The sequence below is a fragment of the Encephalitozoon intestinalis genome, chromosome VI, assembly GCF_000146465.1.
Source record: "Encephalitozoon intestinalis ATCC 50506 chromosome VI, complete sequence".
Taxonomy (NCBI): domain Eukaryota; kingdom Fungi; phylum Microsporidia; family Unikaryonidae; genus Encephalitozoon; species Encephalitozoon intestinalis.
Window position 1 is genome coordinate 145,195 of NC_014420.1, and position 18,798 is coordinate 163,992.

General features: G+C 40.8%; 19 protein-coding genes and 3 non-coding genes across 22 annotated transcripts; 14 read left to right on the plus strand and 8 right to left on the minus strand.

Annotated features, from left to right (window-relative positions):
- Nucleotides 1-42: 42 nt before the first annotated feature.
- Eint_061120 (putative GTP-binding protein) lies at nt 43-1,152 on the plus strand (the record flags this gene model as incomplete). The annotated part of the gene is made up of 1 exon (XM_003073033.1): nt 43-1,152. The coding sequence occupies one exon, from the start codon at nt 43-45 to the stop codon at nt 1,150-1,152; it is 1,110 nt and encodes a 369-aa protein (XP_003073079.1).
- Nucleotides 1,153-1,202: 50 nt separating this feature from the next.
- Nucleotides 1,203-2,807, minus strand: Eint_061130 (uncharacterized protein; the record flags this gene model as incomplete). Its single annotated transcript, XM_003073034.1, has 1 exon — nt 1,203-2,807. One exon carries the CDS (start codon nt 2,805-2,807, stop codon nt 1,203-1,205), a length of 1,605 nt encoding a protein of 534 aa, XP_003073080.1.
- A 184-nt stretch (nt 2,808-2,991) lies between these two features.
- Nucleotides 2,992-3,438, plus strand: Eint_061140 (uncharacterized protein; the record flags this gene model as incomplete). Its single annotated transcript, XM_003073035.2, has 1 exon — nt 2,992-3,438. The coding sequence occupies one exon, from the start codon at nt 2,992-2,994 to the stop codon at nt 3,436-3,438; it is 447 nt and encodes a 148-aa protein (XP_003073081.2).
- Nucleotides 3,439-3,469: 31 nt separating this feature from the next.
- Nucleotides 3,470-3,820, minus strand: Eint_061145 (uncharacterized protein; the record flags this gene model as incomplete). The annotated part of the gene is made up of 2 exons (XM_009163601.1): nt 3,470-3,787; nt 3,818-3,820. The coding sequence occupies 2 exons, from the start codon at nt 3,818-3,820 to the stop codon at nt 3,470-3,472; spliced, it is 321 nt and encodes a 106-aa protein (XP_009161865.1).
- A 65-nt stretch (nt 3,821-3,885) lies between these two features.
- Eint_061150 (uncharacterized protein) lies at nt 3,886-4,185 on the plus strand (the record flags this gene model as incomplete). The annotated part of the gene is made up of 1 exon (XM_003073036.1): nt 3,886-4,185. The coding sequence occupies one exon, from the start codon at nt 3,886-3,888 to the stop codon at nt 4,183-4,185; it is 300 nt and encodes a 99-aa protein (XP_003073082.1).
- Nucleotides 4,186-4,212: 27 nt separating this feature from the next.
- Nucleotides 4,213-6,252, plus strand: Eint_061160 (uncharacterized protein; the record flags this gene model as incomplete). The annotated part of the gene is made up of 1 exon (XM_003073037.1): nt 4,213-6,252. One exon carries the CDS (start codon nt 4,213-4,215, stop codon nt 6,250-6,252), a length of 2,040 nt encoding a protein of 679 aa, XP_003073083.1.
- A 63-nt stretch (nt 6,253-6,315) lies between these two features.
- Eint_061170 (pseudouridine synthase-like protein) lies at nt 6,316-7,779 on the plus strand (the record flags this gene model as incomplete). Its single annotated transcript, XM_003073038.1, has 1 exon — nt 6,316-7,779. The coding sequence occupies one exon, from the start codon at nt 6,316-6,318 to the stop codon at nt 7,777-7,779; it is 1,464 nt and encodes a 487-aa protein (XP_003073084.1).
- Nucleotides 7,780-7,786: 7 nt separating this feature from the next.
- Nucleotides 7,787-9,019, minus strand: Eint_061180 (uncharacterized protein; the record flags this gene model as incomplete). Its single annotated transcript, XM_003073039.1, has 1 exon — nt 7,787-9,019. The coding sequence occupies one exon, from the start codon at nt 9,017-9,019 to the stop codon at nt 7,787-7,789; it is 1,233 nt and encodes a 410-aa protein (XP_003073085.1).
- A 44-nt stretch (nt 9,020-9,063) lies between these two features.
- Eint_061190 (DEAD box ATP-dependent RNA helicase) lies at nt 9,064-10,458 on the plus strand (the record flags this gene model as incomplete). Its single annotated transcript, XM_003073040.1, has 1 exon — nt 9,064-10,458. One exon carries the CDS (start codon nt 9,064-9,066, stop codon nt 10,456-10,458), a length of 1,395 nt encoding a protein of 464 aa, XP_003073086.1.
- Nucleotides 10,459-10,555: 97 nt separating this feature from the next.
- Eint_061200 lies at nt 10,556-10,628 on the plus strand. Its single transcript has one exon. It is a non-coding gene; the product is annotated as a tRNA-Arg (tRNA).
- On the minus strand, nt 10,587-11,135 carry Eint_061210 (uncharacterized protein; the record flags this gene model as incomplete). Its single annotated transcript, XM_003073041.2, has 1 exon — nt 10,587-11,135. One exon carries the CDS (start codon nt 11,133-11,135, stop codon nt 10,587-10,589), a length of 549 nt encoding a protein of 182 aa, XP_003073087.2.
- An 82-nt stretch (nt 11,136-11,217) lies between these two features.
- Eint_061220 (high mobility group protein) lies at nt 11,218-11,763 on the minus strand (the record flags this gene model as incomplete). The annotated part of the gene is made up of 1 exon (XM_003073042.1): nt 11,218-11,763. One exon carries the CDS (start codon nt 11,761-11,763, stop codon nt 11,218-11,220), a length of 546 nt encoding a protein of 181 aa, XP_003073088.1.
- Nucleotides 11,764-11,889: 126 nt separating this feature from the next.
- On the minus strand, nt 11,890-12,666 carry Eint_061230 (uncharacterized protein; the record flags this gene model as incomplete). The annotated part of the gene is made up of 1 exon (XM_003073043.1): nt 11,890-12,666. One exon carries the CDS (start codon nt 12,664-12,666, stop codon nt 11,890-11,892), a length of 777 nt encoding a protein of 258 aa, XP_003073089.1.
- A 106-nt stretch (nt 12,667-12,772) lies between these two features.
- Nucleotides 12,773-13,696, minus strand: Eint_061240 (uncharacterized protein; the record flags this gene model as incomplete). Its single annotated transcript, XM_003073044.1, has 1 exon — nt 12,773-13,696. The coding sequence occupies one exon, from the start codon at nt 13,694-13,696 to the stop codon at nt 12,773-12,775; it is 924 nt and encodes a 307-aa protein (XP_003073090.1).
- A 128-nt stretch (nt 13,697-13,824) lies between these two features.
- Nucleotides 13,825-13,963, plus strand: Eint_061250. Its single transcript, XR_002670143.1, has one exon. It is a non-coding gene; the product is annotated as a U2 snRNA (small nuclear RNA).
- Nucleotides 13,964-14,074: 111 nt separating this feature from the next.
- On the plus strand, nt 14,075-14,878 carry Eint_061260 (putative ATP binding protein; the record flags this gene model as incomplete). The annotated part of the gene is made up of 1 exon (XM_003073045.1): nt 14,075-14,878. One exon carries the CDS (start codon nt 14,075-14,077, stop codon nt 14,876-14,878), a length of 804 nt encoding a protein of 267 aa, XP_003073091.1.
- A 59-nt stretch (nt 14,879-14,937) lies between these two features.
- Eint_061265 lies at nt 14,938-15,062 on the plus strand. The gene has a single exon (XR_002670144.1). It is a non-coding gene; the product is annotated as a miscellaneous RNA (non-coding RNA).
- A 137-nt stretch (nt 15,063-15,199) lies between these two features.
- Nucleotides 15,200-15,958, plus strand: Eint_061270 (uncharacterized protein; the record flags this gene model as incomplete). The annotated part of the gene is made up of 1 exon (XM_003073046.1): nt 15,200-15,958. The coding sequence occupies one exon, from the start codon at nt 15,200-15,202 to the stop codon at nt 15,956-15,958; it is 759 nt and encodes a 252-aa protein (XP_003073092.1).
- An 84-nt stretch (nt 15,959-16,042) lies between these two features.
- Eint_061280 (uncharacterized protein) lies at nt 16,043-16,603 on the plus strand (the record flags this gene model as incomplete). The annotated part of the gene is made up of 1 exon (XM_003073047.1): nt 16,043-16,603. One exon carries the CDS (start codon nt 16,043-16,045, stop codon nt 16,601-16,603), a length of 561 nt encoding a protein of 186 aa, XP_003073093.1.
- Nucleotides 16,604-16,617: 14 nt separating this feature from the next.
- Nucleotides 16,618-17,580, plus strand: Eint_061290 (diphthamide synthase subunit DPH2; the record flags this gene model as incomplete). Its single annotated transcript, XM_003073048.1, has 1 exon — nt 16,618-17,580. The coding sequence occupies one exon, from the start codon at nt 16,618-16,620 to the stop codon at nt 17,578-17,580; it is 963 nt and encodes a 320-aa protein (XP_003073094.1).
- A 130-nt stretch (nt 17,581-17,710) lies between these two features.
- Nucleotides 17,711-18,247, minus strand: Eint_061300 (uncharacterized protein; the record flags this gene model as incomplete). Its single annotated transcript, XM_003073049.1, has 1 exon — nt 17,711-18,247. The coding sequence occupies one exon, from the start codon at nt 18,245-18,247 to the stop codon at nt 17,711-17,713; it is 537 nt and encodes a 178-aa protein (XP_003073095.1).
- A 45-nt stretch (nt 18,248-18,292) lies between these two features.
- Eint_061310 (uncharacterized protein) lies at nt 18,293-18,733 on the plus strand (the record flags this gene model as incomplete). Its single annotated transcript, XM_003073050.1, has 1 exon — nt 18,293-18,733. One exon carries the CDS (start codon nt 18,293-18,295, stop codon nt 18,731-18,733), a length of 441 nt encoding a protein of 146 aa, XP_003073096.1.
- Between the last annotated feature and the right edge of the window lie 65 nt (nt 18,734-18,798).

The window sequence follows — 18,798 nt, forward strand, 5'->3', positions numbered from 1 at the left end:
ATCCAAGTAATAAAATTTATAGACGAAAATTCTAGCCCTGAGATGGTTGACCGAAAGGTGCTGTTTGCAAGGTCTTCGAAGTCAAATAACTTGAGCATGGGAATAGTTGGACTTCCAAATGTAGGGAAGTCAACTCTTTTCAACTTTCTTACAAGGAACAATGTTCCTGCGGAAAATTACCCGTTCTGCACGATTGATCCTTCGGAAGGTCGTGTGGAGATTCAGGACGAGAGAGTGGACTTTCTGGAAAAGAAGTACTCTCCTCAAAATGTTGTGAAGGCATATTTAAGTATAACAGACATAGCCGGACTTGTCAAGGGAGCTAGTACTGGAGTTGGGCTTGGAAATCATTTTCTGGACAACATCCGAAGTGTGGATGGAATATTTCATGTTGTAAGATGCTTTGAAGATACAGGAGTGGCTCATTTTGAGGATGGGGTTGATCCAATAAGAGACATAGAAATAGTCAACGAGGAGCTGAGGCTCAAGGACTATGAGACTATGGTTCGCCATGAAGAGAAAATGTCGAAGGATCTGAAGTCGAAACCTTCTGACAAAAAGCTGAAGGATCAGGTTTTGCTGGTCAGGAGGCTTGTGGAGATATTGAAGAGCGATTGGGTAAACAAGCATTCGTTCAACGAAGAAGAGATTGGATACATAAGCACTCTGAATCTGCTCACAGTGAAGAATGTAGTGTATCTAGCCAATATCAGTGAGAAGGATTATGAAATGCGGCGGGCAAACAAGCACCTACGAGCGGTTATGAAGTATTCTGAGGATGTTATTGTGTTTAGTGCTACATATGAGGCCAACCATGAATCCAAGGTATTTTTGAACAAGCTTGTAAAGAAGGGATATGAGTCTTTAGACCTAATAAACTTCTTTACTGTGGGAAAGGACGAGGTCAGGAGCTGGACGATAAGAAGAGGAATAAATGCACCTTCTGCAGGGGCAGTAATCCACACGGACTTCAAGAAATATTTTATTATGGCCGAGGTGATGTCTTTTGAAGATTTCAAGACATATGGAGGAGAGGCTGAGGTCAAGAAGGCTGGAAAGTACCACCAGAGAGGGAAAACATACATTGTTAATGACGGAGACATAATTCTCTTCAAGGTCAATCCACCCAAGTCCACAGGAAAGAAGAAATGAATATCTGTTCCGATTAAATAGAATTTATTTAAGTTTCTATGCATATACAACTAGAAGAAATAGAACTCAAAGTCGTCGATTTCCTTTGTTTTTTCCTGCACGTGCTCCTCAGGCTTGTGTGCCTCCTTTCCATCTATCTTCTTGAGAATGTCCTGAAGTCTTTCGATAAGCTCGTTTTTCTTACCGGTGTGGTTCAGTCCAAACTCTTTCATAAGACTCTTGAGTTGCTGAACTGTGACATTGTTAAAGTCAAGCTCGCTTACCGAGTCCTTGAAGTTTTGAACCACTTCCTTAAACTCGTCTGTAACGCCTTTATTGGAATTAAGGAATAGCGGAAATATAGAATTTCCGTTGCTTCTCTCTGGAGAACTCTTTCTCATTGTCCCAAGATACATCTTTTGGCTGTCATCGACCCCTTGGATGAAGTCCAGACTCGAGTATTTTGATGGATGAACAATTCCCGGGTGCAAACCTTGGTTACTCTTTATGTATTGCCACAAGAGAGGATTACTCTTCCTCTTTTTCCGGTTCATCCATGCATTGTTTTGTACAGGTACATCCGTATACCTCTGCTGGAAATGCGTCCTGAAGGCTGGATTCGGAAAGAGAGATGCCATCATTCTCCGGTCATAGTCTGCTCCGTCCACCTGCCTGTGCATTTTTTGGCCGCTTCCGAAAGAGGCTTGGCTATGACCGAACTCACGGTCGCCAAGAGTATGTGGTGAGGAAAATGCTCCACTATGTAGGTGATTTCTTGGTCCTTCGGAGCCATGTATTCTAGAAATTTCCCCAGGCCCAAGGGGAACAGCTCTTCCTTCATAAAAGGAATGCCTTTCATTATTTCCAAATCCTCCTTCATAGTAGGAGTCAGGCCCCATCCTCACTTGAAAAGGCCCTTTGCGAAATCCTTGATTTAGTTCTTCGCCTTCCTTATACAAGAGATGTGTTGGGCCTTCAGAAAGCTTTTCCTCTCCCATACTCTTTCTTGAGGGCCCATATCTACCATATTCCTCTTTTCCTTTGGAAAATTCTTGATGGAAATTCCATGGTGTGCCTTGACTTCCAAAAGATCCAGTATTACCGAATGCATCGTCTTCTTGGAACAGTCTTCTTCCCATTTCTCCGAAGTTGCTATCTTGTGAGCCTTTGGGCTCTCCCGGGAATTCCTGAAAAAAGGATGGAAGCCCAGTGCTCTGCTCATTTCCAGCTCTTCCACTATAATATGGATTTCTATTCCCTAGGTAGTCTCCTCCATCTTTCCCCACCCCATTCAGACCGTTATTGCTATAGGTCTCCACTTTTTTTACATCTAGAGAATTATCGGAGTTAATGCTATTGTTGCATGCTTCATTAGAAGAAATATCACCTGCTCTGGAAAATGGCTTACTAAATCCAAGAAAATTAGTTATGCTATCTGAGGAGTCTCCGGCCCTGCTGGTCTGTAGATATTCGCTAGGTAGGGAATTCTGCATCCCTTGCAGTCCTCCTAAAGAGAAATGCTCTACTTGATTTGTAAACTGCTTTTGCCCATAGTCAACTTTGTCTCCAAAGCCATTTCGAATCTGGGTAACATGTAGAAAGGATTCCACATCTCTCTTTCGAGGCCTTCCTCTGGATGGAATTTCTATTGGCTTGGAATTCTGGTCGTCATCCATCTTGTCTCCTTCCTCTGTCCTCCATTTTGCTTTTAAATGTTTTAGGTACTCTGTTTCATTTCTCACAAATAGGATCTTGAGACTTCGTTTGTGGCCAGTAGCAGGGCGAGACTTGATTCCCAAAACCTTCATTTTAGTAAAAGACAAGCGCAGGTCCAAATAATTGTTTTGTTTATGGATGTCCATGGCTAAAGACCAAGAGAAGGTTTACATGCTTTTGGAACTAGAAAGGATCCGGCAGCTGAATATCCCGCACGTGTATGCATTTCCTACTGGAACTCTGGAATTCACATGTGCAATGTTCCGAGGCTCGGACCATACTGTCTTCAAGCTAATAAAATCAGACATTTATGAGAAGTGGAGTGTCCTAATCGATGGGGAATGTAGTGAGGAAATGAACAAGATGTCTGGCTCATGCGATGCACATATAACACTAGAAACAACTGTACAGACACTAAGCAGATGCCATAATACCAGTCTCTTTGGAAAGTCTAAAAACATCTTTCCATTTATTTCCGAAGGTTTTCCAAACAGAGAGAAAAATATTACAGCGCTTTTGCTCTTTGTTAAAAATAGATGTTCCAAGACAAATGGTTGTGGAGAGAAGATGGCTATTCAGATAAAAGAGTAGAAACAAACAGAAGCGAAGATAAGATGTTTAATCATGCCAGTCCCTTTTCCTTTAGGAGCTCGTCCTCAACTCTTTTCCTCAGCTTCATCTGGAATCTCTCGAAATCATTGGTTGTATCCTCCTCACTAATGCTTTCTGGAATGAGCTTTCCTATCTCTTCTGGACTAAGATCCTTAATGTCAAACGACTCATCCTCAAGGTGGAGATTAGATATAGAGCACATTTCCCTCTCTCCATCCTTCCTCTGGAGAAGTACAAAGGTTGCATCGATGATGCCAACAATTATGCCATATGTTTTTCTTTTTTCTTTGAGTGCAGGTGTCACAATCCTTCCCAGCCTTACTGTCTTCTAAAGTTAGCCAAAAAGAAGCTCACTTACCATTTTTAGGGCAAATTTTTGTGTAGATTTAACCGTAGGAAAGTACACTGGTGAATCCCCAGGCACAGATGAAGATAACAGACTTGCAGAATGAGGTCAACCACCTCCTGTTTCTTTATTTCACATCTATAGGGGTCATCCAAAGAGATGCGGGACTAGGAGACATTTACGACAAGATGGAAGAGCTGAAGAGAGAGATTGATGACTGCCGAAAAAGGATTATGCGGCTCATGGACTCTGAGGAAGTGGATGTAGAACTCTGCAATGACTACAAAGAAATCATCACCGAGGGTAAGGAATTTGTGAGAGATGGGCTGAGTTTCCTTGACAAGCTTCTGAAGAAAGACTATGGACCTGGAAACTATTAACATGAAAGATTTCAAGCTGCCCCTAAAATGGTTATTAAAATTTCTATGGGAGATGGTGAAGATATTAGCTTTGATATCGAGAATCCTCCTCTAGATTCGAAGTTTGATGAGCTGTTAAAACTTCTGGATACTAATAAGGTTTCTCGATCTATACAACATAAAATAGTATATGGATATAGAAGACGTCCAGAGCTTGCCATGAAGATACTTGAGCAGCTGATCAGGGCTGACGGTGAGGATCAGATCACACTTCTACTTCTACTTGCATGCAAGCTTCAAGCAGGAATGGATGGAGTTGACATAGTACAAAGGATGGAGCTTTTTGAATCTCCAATGCTTGATATTCTCAAAGGATTTGCTTCTCTAAGGAAGGAGAGCTATGACGGAGCACTGTTTCTCTTTGGAAAGGCAGGGTTTTCTCTCGGGATCCAAATCTGCAACTATTATCTTGGGAACATTGCAGAAGCCAAGAAGTCTGAAAATAAGGTGGTGAAGGGATATTGTCTTCTAAAGGAAGCCAAAAGCAACGACGAGCTCCGGGAGGTTACACGATTGTTTCGGGAGACCGGCAAAAAGGATCTTCTGTTTGGACTAGGAGTCGGAGAGGATTATGAAAATCGGGAGAATGTTGATGTGAAGATGAGACTTATTGGGGAATTTGTGGAAAGAGGAGAGTTTCAAGAGGCATGGGAGGAAATGGAAGGGATGCCAAGGAGCGCAGAAGTTCTCTATCTAAGAGGAAAGGTAGAGCACATGAAAGGGGATTTCGAGAAAGCAAAGAGGTACTACACAGAAAGTCTGGAGTGTGATAGAGATTTCTTTAAGAGTGAATACAATCTACAAAGGATAGTCCAGAATAAGATGAGAGAAGCGCACTATCGGTCTCCCGAGTTTTGTGATTTCAAAGCCTATCTCGAGCTCAAGAACAAGATAGTTGATATAAATCTAGACGGATGCAGTGAAGAATTTCGGAATGTGGTCTCTGTGATAGCCAACAAAGGGCTGAGGAGAAGAGATACTCTTCTAAGAAGATATATGAAGCTGATAGGGAATCCATGGATTGAGAACTTTGTAGTGATGAACAATATTGGATATTCCCTGTGCAGTCACATGAGACCTTTTGACGAAACAGAAGAAAGGACGGAAGGAAACGACCGATTTCTTATTGGATCGATTGGAATAGATGAAGAAGACAAGAAATGGAGGGGAGAAGGAGAAGAGGGGGAAAAGAGAGCAAAGGAAGGAGAAAAGTATTTGAGAAAGGCATTAGACGAATGCCCTGATGAGTACAGGGAAGTGATAAGATACAACCTTGGATATGTGATGGAAGATAAAGAGTTGCTAGCAGATCTGTCATTAAAAGAAGCAAGGTTGCTGCTCTCAGTTGAAGGAGAAGGGATATCTTCCATTCCCAACGAGCTTGAACTAGCAGGGTTTTATCATATGAAGAGAAAGGAATTCAAATTAGCAAAAAAGATATTCCAGAAGTTGGATACATTGTACAGTAGCATTGGGCTTGGAAATATATACATTAGAAGCTTCTACAAGGACAAGGACGAATCTGCATTAGGGAAGGCTATGAAAGCGTTTTCCAAGGGGTTGAAGTCGTACTATTGTGGAAATGGAGTTGGGATATGCCTTGCATTGAAGGGGAGGATGGAAGAGGCTATCGATGTGTTTAATAACGTTTCGATTGACTGGCCTGGAGGATATGTAAATCTTGGAAACACACTGATTCTTTGTAGAAGATATAGAGAGGCTATGGATGCCTTTTTGAAGACCTCTTCGATGAGATATTCTCGGAAGATGCTTGAAAGGCTCTGTAATATTGTTAATGAAATTGACGGATATAGACTGTGTGTGGATGTGGGGATAGCCGGGGCTAGAGAGAAGGCTTTTGAGCTTCTTGTTGAGCAAGGACGGTTTGAGGAAGCTTCTAAGCTTGGAGTCTCTGATGAAAGGCTTGTAAGAATATACGACGAAAAGAGAGAAGAGGAAAGAAAGAAGAAGGAGGAGTTGAAGAAAAAGGCTGAGGAGATGAGGGAATACAGAAAGAGAAGAAAATAAATACTATTAAAGCTTCATGGGGTGGTTGTTTCCTTTTTAGAAGGATTTAATGTCCCTTGTATAATGAATGATTTTGAAACCATAGGAGTTAAAAGATTCTTCAATGGGCATATCAAGGACGGAGAATGTGTACTAAAACAGGAAGTATTTGACTTTATAGTTCAGGAGATGACACCAACTAGGCTGTGTGGAATACTCCCTATTGTCGACCATAAAGGATTTCTGGAAGGAAAAGAAGTAGTCGGATATTCTGAGGGTCTAAGTATTGAGGAGAAGGAACAACGCACTATAATGCACAAGAAGCTAAAGTGTTATCCATTTGTAAAGGCCAAAACTATTGGGGGGAAGATATGTCTTGAGCATACCGACGAGGATGTATATTCATTTGTTCTCCAGAAGGTGATGTTTAATACGATTGATGCAGGAAAATGGATCTGTAAAAGACTTGGAGTTCCCGATAATGCATTTCAGTTTGCAGGGAATAAGGATAAGAGAGCTGTTACATTCCAGGAGGTTACTGTTCAATGTTCCTTCATGAAACTCTACAAACTTGCAGTGAAGTTGAACAAGGAAGAGAATTCTTTCGAATGGGAAGATTTGATTGGGGAAGGTTACAGCAGGGAAAGTATTGAAGAGGAAAACAGAAAGGTGGAAGAAGAAATCCTAAAGATTAAGGGGATAAGCTCAGAAGAATGGAAAGAAGAACTTGAGAGGAGTTGGCCGGAGGAAAGAGAAAGGATAGAAAAGCCCTTAGATAGAGAACTAGCTGAATGGGAAAGATTCAGGTCTTCAATAAAGATCTTTGATATCAAGAAGTCGTCAGTAAGGAAACTGGGAGACTTAAAGGGAAATAGGTTTAGTATAGCATTGCGAGGCTTCAAGGACAAAGGACTGATAGAGAACCTAGAAAGGGGCTTTTTGAATTACTTTGGACAGCAGAGATTTGGAAATAAGCTAAAAAATCACGAGATAGGATATGAAATTCTGACAAAGAAATACGAAGAGGCTGTTAATAAGATTATGAAGGGAGGAAAATGCTATGAACTTTATATAGACGGGAAGTACGAAGAAGCCATGAGCCTCGGAGATGGAGTGGAAAAGTACATTCTGAAGTGCAAATCCAAAGGGATAAAGGAAAAGGATATGATATATGGACTACGCAGGGAGCTTCGGATGTTATACCTCCATTCTTACCAGAGTCTAAAGTTTAACGAAGCTATTAACAGCAGGATGGAGTATGGAACAAGTGTTGTTGAGGGAGACATGGTTTATGTGGATGGAGAGGTCAAGGCTGTGGAGAATCCATCTGAGTTTAGTATATTCGATGTGGTCCTACCGTTGGAGAAATTCAACAACAAGATGCTAAAGGGTGGGTATAGAAAAATAGTGGAAAAGGCCAACAACGTCATTATGACTGAGTTTGAGGATCGGGTTGTGGTTAAGTTTTTCCTGAATAGCTCGTGCTATGCCACAATGGCTCTGAGAGAGGTAATTGGAAACTCTGTACTGAATAAAGTAAGCGTTTAATTCCGTATTAGTTGAGAAGTCCTTTTTCCAGGTTCTTTAAGATTTGGATTCGTTTCCAAACGATAAGCTTTTTTACATACCAAACGTTTCGGTTGAAGATCTTTTTGTGTTTATCGCAACGCCTTCTCCAATAGTTGTTTAGTGATTCTGGGGTCTTGCAGCAGCTTAGCAAAGACTTGAAGTCTTTTATATTTTTTTCTATAATGTAGTTTCCAGTCCATGTAATTTTTGATATTAGGGTTTTGAGATAGATCTGGAGTCTTTCTTCTTCCCCTCCAAAGATTTCCAGCTGTTCTTGGGTGGTTTCCTCCACAGAGGTGTCGTAGGGCTTGTGAAGGATCTTGTTGAGGTTTTTTATGGCTCTCAACACATCAAAATTCTTTTTGTAGTTCATGATATATATGTACAGAAAGGTTGATATCTCTATCTCTGGAATGTGGATGGTCCAAGTGGTGTCGAGTGCATAAAAAAATGTCTTGAACTTCCTTTCAAGATCTTCGGTGATCTCCAGGAGAAAGATTCCACAAATCCTTTGAAGATACTGGAAAAACATTCCATAATCTCTTCTAAGATCCTGTCTGAAGCAAGCCTTGTTATTTTCAATCTCTTCATCAGGAATTCCTGTTTCGTTGTAGAATTCCACAATGCGACAAGCATGGCGATTCTTTTGAATGCTAGTGCATTTTTCTCCAAGACGTTTAAGTATTCTATACACAGGAATTAGGCCTGTGTCTTCAAAGCGGGCCGTAAGGAATCGGGAGTATTTCATTCCTAAAGCCTCAAGCCTTTCCCTTTCTCTTTCTTCGCGTGGATACAGCTGCATCGACTGATAATAGTCCAAGTAAAGATAAGTCTTTCCTTCGGCTTCCATCTCTATTCTCTTCGAGTAATAGCCCAGTGCTCTGAGAACCGGATATATCGGCAAGGGCTTTGAAAGAGCTCTTCCCGGCATTTCTTTAACTGTGTCCGCAAAGATATCGAAGTATCTGGTGGATTTAATACCTAGATAGTTTTTGATGTCATCAAACAGTACATAGTAGATCAACAAGTTCACATAGTCCTCGCTATATTTCTTGATTAGGAACTTCCTGGGCTTTTCCTTGTTGATGGTTTTTCCAACAAAAGCTGGTAGAATTTCGCTTGAAACTTCCATTCTGTCTTTTATGATATGACCCTCCTCACAGATATAGTCGTTCTCTATCATCTCGAGGGGAGCACCACATATTTCACAGACAATCATTCTGGGATTTCCAAGGGCATTTTTATCTATGTCTTCCTTCGCCCATGGAAAAGAACACAAAGATCAAGGGCGGGTCCTTCAAAACCATGGGATTGGATTACAGACTTCTCCGAAACATTCTTTACGAAAACCCAACGCCAATTCAAAGAAAGACAATTCCGTTGGTTCTGGAGAGAAGGAGTCTAATGGGGGTTGGAAGAACAGGGAGTGGAAAGACACTATGCTATCTCATCCCTGCTGTGCAACGAGCCATCGAGGGAGAAAGAACACTTGTGATTGCCCCTACCAAGGAGCTTGTCACCCAGGTCAGAAGGGTACTGAAGAGACTGGCAAGAGGGATAGAGGATGTATGGAAGCTCATTGAAATCAACACTCCAGGAAATATTCAAAGCACAAGTGTTGAGATGCTGGTGGTTGATGAAATAGATAGAATTCTGGAAGAGCCAAGCCTGAAGTTGGTATTTGATAGGATAAGCGAAGAGGTGGCGTGCCAGAAGGTATTCTTTAGTGCAACACTCCCAGATCATCCATTGAACATAAAGGTAGTTGAAATAGAGGCCAAGATAAACGAGACGGTTAAGCATTTTTTCTTCTATGTTCCAAGTGAGAGCAAGGAGGCAGCTCTGCTTCGAGTATTGGATAAGACAAGAAAGACAATTGTGTTTGTTGCAACTAAGTATGCTGTGGAATTGCTTCTAGAGATCCTTAACAAAAACAATTTCGAGTCACGTGGAATTTATTCTTCAATGGACGATGAGGCAAGAAGAACCAATTTCAAAGACTTCAACTCTTCCAAGTTCAACATTCTTGTTGTGACGGATGTTGCAGCACGTGGACTAGACATCCCATATCTTGACACTGTTGTAAACTATGATCTGTGTGACGAAAGGACATTTCTGCACAGGGTTGGGCGTGTTCGGGGAATGGGAGTGCAATACAGCTTTGTGACATACACAGATGTCTTTCACTTCTTCAACATACAGGAAACATATCTTCCCAATGTTGAGATCGGAACAATTCCTCAGGAGTATCTAGATGTTTATGACTTCGGGGAATTTGAGCATCTAAAGTCTGTTGCAAACAAAGGACATCAGAAATGCCTTGAATTTAGAAGAAAAGTCAGTGTTCCGGCCGAGTACAAAGACAAGATAAAGGGATTCAAAACTCATTCTATGTTTGAGCATAAGGAAACACTTCTTGACCAGCTTAAAGAGATGGAGAGCCGCAAGACATTACCTCGAAAGGAAGATGAAAAAGTAGAAAACAAAGAGTACAGAGACCAGACATTTATACCCTATGCCCGTAAGGACTCTAGAATTCATTCATCTGCGTTTGGAGTGGCGAAAGATGATTACGTCAGAGAAAGAAAGGAAAAATTTTCTTTTTCCATGATGAGGAGGAGAACAGCAAAGAAAACGGCGGAAACAAGTAAAAAATAAACGAATTTTATTGGCAAGTAAGTTGTTGTGTCTTCTTAGTTATAAAGGTTTTCAAGAAATCAGGGTTTTGGAATTGTGTATCTCCTTTAAAGTAGGAGGCCTCATAGCTCAATGGTTAGAGTGTCGGCCTACGGAGCCGAAGGTTGAGGGTTCGAGTCCCTCTGGGGTCGGCTGTCTTTTGTGCTTCTTTTTTTCTTCCTAGACTTTTTCATCCACATCTCTAGTGCATTGCTTCTGTATCTGCCCTGCACATCTTCATCCAACGAGTTCCACATCTTAATGAACATACGAACGTTTTCTTCTGGAGACACATTTATGTCGCCACAGATGTCGAAGAGTTCGTTTACAAAGAAAAGATATCCTGAACACTCCCATCGCTGTATATCCCGTATTTTAACATATTTTCTTAGCTTCTTTATCGTGTTTGTATCATTGACTAAATTGCCGTCGTCACAGCCATCCAACTCATTGGCTTCCTCAAGATCTTTATTGCATTTTTCCACATACATATTCCTCTCCTCGTCCGGCATTTCCTTCCATACAGCCATCATATTCAAGGCAGTATCGACACAACTTGTGTATTTGTAATTATTACTTTGGAAAAAGTCCCTGGCAAAGACCGTGAATGGAGATCTCTGCTTGGTAGGCATTGAATACAAGGATTCAAAAAATTTCATCTCGGGGGTATGTATCTTCGAAAAATACACCAAAGGAATTAGATAGTACAGTAGAGGCCAATAAATAGAGTCCATTTAATCCCTATTTTCCCACCAGGCCCGAATTCACATTCTTTTCTTCAGCAATCTTGTTATAGACGGCCTTCTCGTCGTCGCTGAGTTCTTTCCATCTCTTTGCAACAGCAGACGTAGTCTCCATCATCGTGAAGCTGGGATTCTCTTCAGAAACAGCTTTTCGGACTGCCTTAAAGAACTCGTTGTACCCAGTTACTTTCTTGGCTCCTTTTTTCTTTCTTCCAGCTGCTGCTTCATCAGCTGCAACCTTCTCAAGATAATCCTGGTACTCATCGCTCTTCTTGTATTCCTCAACCTTTGCCAGATATAGCTCTCTCTCCTTGTTTGAAATCTTGTTGTATTCCTCTCTTTCCTCATCAGAGAGCTTCTTCCACATCTCAGAAATAGATCTTCCTTGGTCTGCTACGGGTAGCTTGCTCAGTTCCTCATTCTTCTTCCTTTGCTCCTGCCCAAAAATAAAGTACCCCGACATAGGCTTCTTCGGTGCATTGGGGTCCTTGCGTTTTTTTACTGCCGCTTTACTCCTTGGCTTTTTGCTCTTCTCAGTTACCATAATGATGGGGGTAGAAGAAATAGCTTATAAAATTTTAATAAGAACCAGCCCAGTCGATATTTTACAGTTAAATCGCCCTTCTAACCTCTTATCATATGCAGTAGATACCAATTGATAGAGTGTCTTTTACAAAATATCATTCTCGGGCCTGAGTCTCTCCTTAACAATCTCAAGTAGCTTCTTCACCTCGGAAAGCATAGCATGTGTTGAAATGTATTCCTCTATGACTCTGTGTGCCTCATTCAAGTCTCCCTGAAGTGCATTACATACCTCCTTCTCATCTCCACTGACATCAAGATCTAGAGGCGTCCCCTCGATGGAATAGCAGAGAAATCCACAGAAGGTGTATATGTTTTCCTTGAACCCCAAGAATATTTTAGCTGCCTCTCCATACCTTCCAAGTTCTATATACACCTCTGCAATGTCTCTCATTGCCTTTTTCTTATGATGCTTCCAGCTGCTTCCACAGTAGCACTCAGCAACCTTCTGCAGGCATTCCAGGCATCCCTCGAGATTTCCTTCCTTTCTTAGTATCTCAGATGCTCTTTGGAAACTCACTGCTGCCAAGCTCTCTCGTCCACATTGCTTGGAATACATCCCAGACTTCTTATATGCCGAAATGGCTTTTTCAGGATATTCATCCTCACATGTCTGTGCTATCTTCTCATACACCTGCGAAGCTTGATATCTTCCATACTCTCCGTCCTCCATCTCATAGGTCTTTGCCGCCTCCTCGTAGTATCGTATCTTTTCAGATGTCTCCTCTTCCATATTTCCAATCTCCATGAAAATCTCCGCAGAGCTTTCATAGTCTGGCGATGAAAACAGATTGAATGGAAATGCTCCCTTTGTCCTCAATTTCTCTGCTTCCTTTAGTTTTCTGGTTTTGGATTCAGCATCCATGGGCCCCTTCCCGTGTGTTTTTTTAAGCACCTCCGCTTTTTCAAATCCAGAGAGCAACCTGCACAAAACTTTATTTAATAAACATCAATAAATCTATCCTGAAGACTTAATGGGAGCAGAAGGGCTTTCTGCTGAGATTGTATATTAGTATCCCCACAATACTTATGGCTAATCCTGCATAGTTCAAACTGCTTAGGGTGATATCTTTTGTTACTATTGCATAAAAAATAATTATCAGCTCCTTAACAATCCCTGCAACACTTAGAAACACAACACCGGTTTCCGAAACAAGCATGAACTCTGCACATAGTAGCGTAAATGATAGGACCCCGCAAAGAGAAATATACCCAAAATTTCGTAGGGCAGCATCAAACGTGTTGAAAAACCTAGATGTTGCTATCTCCATGAGACCTTCAACATGCAAAGAAATTAAGAGGAGGAGGAACGATATGGGAAGGCAAAGGTCCCTTATGGTTACAAGAATTCCTTCCTTCCGGACTTCCTGATTTCTAATAAGGTATTGGACAAACGCCCATCGGAACCCTGCCATCAAAGAAGCAAACGAGATGGTTCCGAATCCAATAATATCAAAGCTTGTGTTTTTTATTGACGTGAGAAACACTCCCACGCCAATGGTGAATATCGTCAGAAAAAACGTTATCGATGGTTTCTCGATCCCAAGTGCAAATCCAAATAACAGAATAAACACCGGAGAAGAAGACTTCACCATTGTGTAGAATGCAAGGGTTGCCGACCTTAGAGATATGGATGAAAGGCCTATGTCTGTGGCTCCTGCAAGGGCACATGGAAACGAAGGCCCAAAGTAATTAGGCTTTGGAGCTTTTTCCTTCTGAAACCTCAGGGCTGTGGATGCTCCGAAAAAATGGATCAGGTTCTGCATGGACGCCTTGAACAAGGGAAAGGAGAAATTGTATGTCTTTTTGGAAAGCAGAAACGATGTTAGATATCCCAGGCTTAATGACAGAACATAATACATGAGCACTAATCCCAGTACTCTGATTCTGTTCATTCCTCTTGAGTGTATTTTCTTTGGAGAGTCTTTTCTTCACAATGTTTCAAAGCCCCATCCAATCACATTGTTGTGTCTGGAACAAATGAATTCTGGTTTCTATAAATATGTTTTTTTTCCTAGGCCCTACCTCTCAAGCCAATCGGCTTTGATCAAGTGTAGTATCTGTTCTTGCCAGTGTAAGAACTGGCATTATCCGTAAGGATAAATTCATCGAATTTTTGGATGGCAGGGTGATGTAGAGGAGCTTGAGCGCTTGCGTTTCGGCCAATCTACTTGAGGTCTGCAGGCTTCTGGGCTGTAGAGCCTAGGAAAAGCCGTTTTTTTGTAATGTTTTCTGTTCTATTTCTTTTATCCAAGGATCCCCAACTCAAAGAAATGAAGTATGCGGAGATCATCATAGGGCCTCCTGGAAGCGGGAAGTCTACCTATGTCATGAATAAAAAGACATGGCTCTCCCATAGAAGTCCATACACAATAAATCTTGATCCGGGGAATTCCAACTCCAAGGAGTTTGACTATTCGATATGCTCCATCTCGTCGTCTTCGGTATATCAAGAAAAACATGATGTTGGGCCTAACATGTCCACAAAATGCATTTTAGAGGAATTTGTTACTCGTATCGATGAGTTCTTCCGGGAGAACATTGAAGATACAGACCACTACGTCCTAATAGATTTTCCAGGACAGGTGGAATTTTTTATATCCAGCGATATTCCCAACAGAATCATCAGATATCTTAAAAGAAATGGATATTCGGTTGTGGTTTTGAATCTTATCGACCTGGTATTCTTCTCGAACAGTCACTCGCTGGTTTCATCGTATCTAATCTCGACATTGTGCCTCTGTCTTCTTGAGTCGGCCCAGATCAACATCATCAGCAAATGCGACAATTGGAAAAGTCTTGAGATGGAGTATCCGTTGGAAGAGATTGCATCGTTGGAATGTCTAGAGGAGATTCCGAGGAAGAAAAAGTTGTATAGTGAGATGATCTCTTTTGTCCTCAACCAAGGACTGCTACTGTATGAAATCCTGGACTATGACAATCCAGACTCTGTTCTAAATCTTCAGGTTGGCATAGACAGAGCAAGCGGGTTGTTTTTTGAAGACAACTACTTTGACACCGAGAAAATAACAAGGATTCCTTCCAGAGATGAGGTTTTCTCAAAATACAAATCCTAATAAAACTTATAAGTAAGCTTTTTGTTTTCATAGTATTTGGGAGTGCAAAAGAAATACCCTTCTCCAAAGCTACGGAACAAGGACAATTCCTACTTCTGCCATTTGGAGGCACAAAAAGAGCTCCAAGGAAACATGAGCCTAATGAGCTCATGTGCCATGGAGTCATACATTTTCATTTAGAGTTTTTACCACAAATCCAGTTTACCCAGAAACCGATCAATGGATAGTATATCTCTCCATATGCCTATTTGCCATCTAAAAGGGAAGGAAATTCTGATTGGTGATATCTAAGAAGATATAACATCAATTAAAAAGATGTCCATGAAAAGTATTCCATACGATGGCGATCTCGAGATGAGTGAAGAACAGGATGAAACCAATGTGTCTGTAACGATGCCTAGAGAAACCATGGAAGACTCTAGGTTTTGTAAGATTTGCTACTCATTAAGAAACCCAATAAATATGAAGGACGACTTAATTTCTCCTTGCAATTGCAAAGGATCCATCGGGCTTGTCCACGGGGTGTGTCTGAAGATGTGGAGATACAGAGGTAAAAGAATCAAGGACATAAGAAAGTGTGAGCAATGCTCTTCATTCTATAAGCTGGACAACGAAGTAGTCCCCCACAGGATTGTTGTCTCGCTTGCAACTATCGGTGTCTTAGTCCTAATATACCTGGTGTCGACCATCTTGTTTAAGTCGCTGGTCGATGCATTTGCCATAATAATAAGAGACTTCTTCTTTACAGATGGCCATGGATTGGTAGACCTTGAGATGGGAAGAGGCCGAGGCCTTGACTATGTTTTTTTTCAAAAGCAATCTTTCACAGAATACAAATTTATTGAGACAAATGGATTTATATATCTTTTTATCACAGTTATGCTCTACCAGATCTTTTCAAGACTAAGTTTCTTTTCGATATTCAACTACATGTTCACATTTTGGAGGCTAAACCAATTTGACTTCGCAGTAGACAAGATTCTCTTTGGATTTATGTCTATGTATTACATGAAGAAGGCATACAACGACATCTACAGTAGGGTTGACTCCGGGCTTATCTTCTTTCTGAACTATAAATAGAGACGGCATAGCTCGGGATGCTTCATCACAATTAAACTATCTTTTCTAATACAGTAGACATCTAGAAAACACTTTATATCCCTGATGTTTGTGCTAGTTGAGACGGTGTATTTTATTCTCTTGCCAATAGTAACAGTTGCTTCTCACATGTTCATGAACAACCTGACAAGACACGGACACATACCCCAAGGAATATCAAAGAATAACTATCAGTATTTTTACGCATACGGCCTGATTCTATCATTGCTACTACCGATGAAGAACATCTATCCACTTCATCTTGGACGTAGGCTTGCAGAAACCAAGGTTTTCAAATACTCTAATAGAAGCAAAATGAGTATCCTGCACTTTATTCACGGGCTGTTGTATTACACATTCGTTTGTGCACATCTTAGGAACAAGAGAATTGGAAACGTATATGTGTTTCTATTTCTCAATATCCTTCAGCTGGTTTCCCACTACTATGTCTTTGTCCGAAAGACGTTTGTGTACACCCATTACATTGTTGAGGTGATGATATACGGATTTATTTGTTGGGAAGTTAGAACAATACAAATGCTCTTCAATTTGCTGTATGTATTGTCTTTTGTATTTTCGACAATTATGAACAGAAGGACTTGCAGAAGTAAGATATTTTCCAAATAACGAATATCCCCGTGATGGATTTCAATCTTCTTAACCAAAAACTAACAGGGAAAACCGAGGTAGGACTTCTATCCACAGAGGATTATAAGCATATGATCAAAGATGTTTATGACTACATAAGAGAAAACCATCCCCGTATAGACACATTTCTACTTCATGGAGAGGGTATACTCTGCCCTTTAAAAGCTCGGAGTTTTGAATTTTTCGTGCTTCTTGGAGTTTATTGCCCTATCCATCCTTTTAAGGACTTCATAAGTATAGAAACACACATGTCTCAGGAAGACAAGAACAATCTGGAGTCGGACTCTCGGTGTATAGTTTATGATTCAAGCTATGGAGTCCTTTCCTTGAAAGAGTCTGAGGAAATGTATTCCAGAGATGTTCTTGTGGTGACTAGGAATCAAATGTTCTATGACTATTACCTCTACAAATATAATGCCAGGTCTTTCTACGAATTAGAAGGGCGAGACCGAATGCAGTACCTTGCATCTAAATGCAACAAAGGAGAGATGGTTCGGGATCTGCAGGTATTTGCAATAATATTTACATCGAGGGTCTACGAAGAGTTGGCAAGGTCAATAAGGAAAAAGCTTATTTCCAGGCGTAAGAATGCATACCTCCTGTTTCTAAAGGATCTTTCGTATGAAAGAATGATAACAATAGAGGGAACCGAATGCATTGTGATTGTTGATTGCCCTTTCTTTGAGTGTTCTCTTGAAATGCACATTCCTGTTGTAACGCCTTTTGAAGTTGAGTATGCGCTTTCCAGAGAGTGGAGAAGATTTGATAAAAACTCATTTCGTGTGGAGGATGAGGCTACGAGCAACTGCAAAGAACTGGATCTTGTGGAAAGAGCCGGGAAGATTCTACTAAGATCTTCTGGACAAATTGTTCCGTTTTCCTATGAAGAAGAAGACATGGATATCCATAGCGGAGAAAGTGGGATTGCATGTAGGTACGACCATGAAGGCGTGTGAAGGGCTAACAATAGAGGAGGCTATGGGCAGTATTATTTTTGTAGTAGGACATGTTTTTTGGATAGAAAAAGGTAGCAAACAAACATATGGTATAATTTAAAGATAAAAACTTTTGGCGATCAAGATTCCATTACTTTTTAATCAAGGATCTTATTGAGCGGAAAACATTTACAATCACCATTGATGGCTCGGATTCCTTGATTTTCTTGGAACCCTTCTTCTTCGGGGCACTCTTATGATTGGCCATGAAGGCTAGATATTTAATACCGAAATATATCAAGTCGAGTGCTAACAAGCCAACCACAATGGACATTAAAATTACATAAAGATTGTTTCTGAAGTTCTCTTTTCCCCCAATATATAGGTATGAGTTGGCAAGTATAAAGTCATATGCAGGTTTTTTGTTTTTCAAGATGTTGTAAGCTTCAGTCAGGAGAGCTACAGCATCCTCTCTTTTCTCGATGCCAGGAATAGGTCTCGGGCGCTTCATCATTTTTTGGTATAGCTTCTTTACAGTGTTGATAGATGTGTTTTCTGATACCCCAAAAACCTCGTAAAAAGTGCTGTACTTTGTCTGTTCGTGAAGCCTTTTGATGGCCATAAGTGTGGAGTTAAGATCTTCTGGAATTGCCATTGCAAGTGCTACAAAAAGAGACAGATACTTCATCTGGGGTTACAAACAAAATCAAGGAATTTACTCAAGGCCCTAAAAATGTCCGGAATAATTTATGAAAACAGGGGAGTAAATACGGAATACACGGATGTCTTTTCTAGCCTGGTAGAAGACCTGAAGAACGATGTTCTATCGTTACAACTCACAAACTTCGATGACGTAAACCATTTGTACAAGACAGAAGGAAGATGCTCTATGAATGTAAAGGATCTGGAGGATTACACAGAAAGCACCCAAGTAAAGAATATCGATTATAATGGCCAAAAATACATTTTCATGAGAGCCATCAGTGATGATGCACAACCTTCTTTGATATTTATCAGCGTGGATGGAGACGAAAGAGGACGAAAAAGAGGACTGCTGGTGACATCCTTCTGTGAAATCCTCAAGATGATTGTTACTTTCGATTATCAGGTTGCCAACAGCGTAACAGCCAGGATCTTCAAGGTTCTTGAAGAATATTCTTGCGAAGAGGAGTGAAGGAAAAAGCCTTTAGAATCCTTCATGATTAAATATTCATGATATTTATATGCCCATTGGTACAT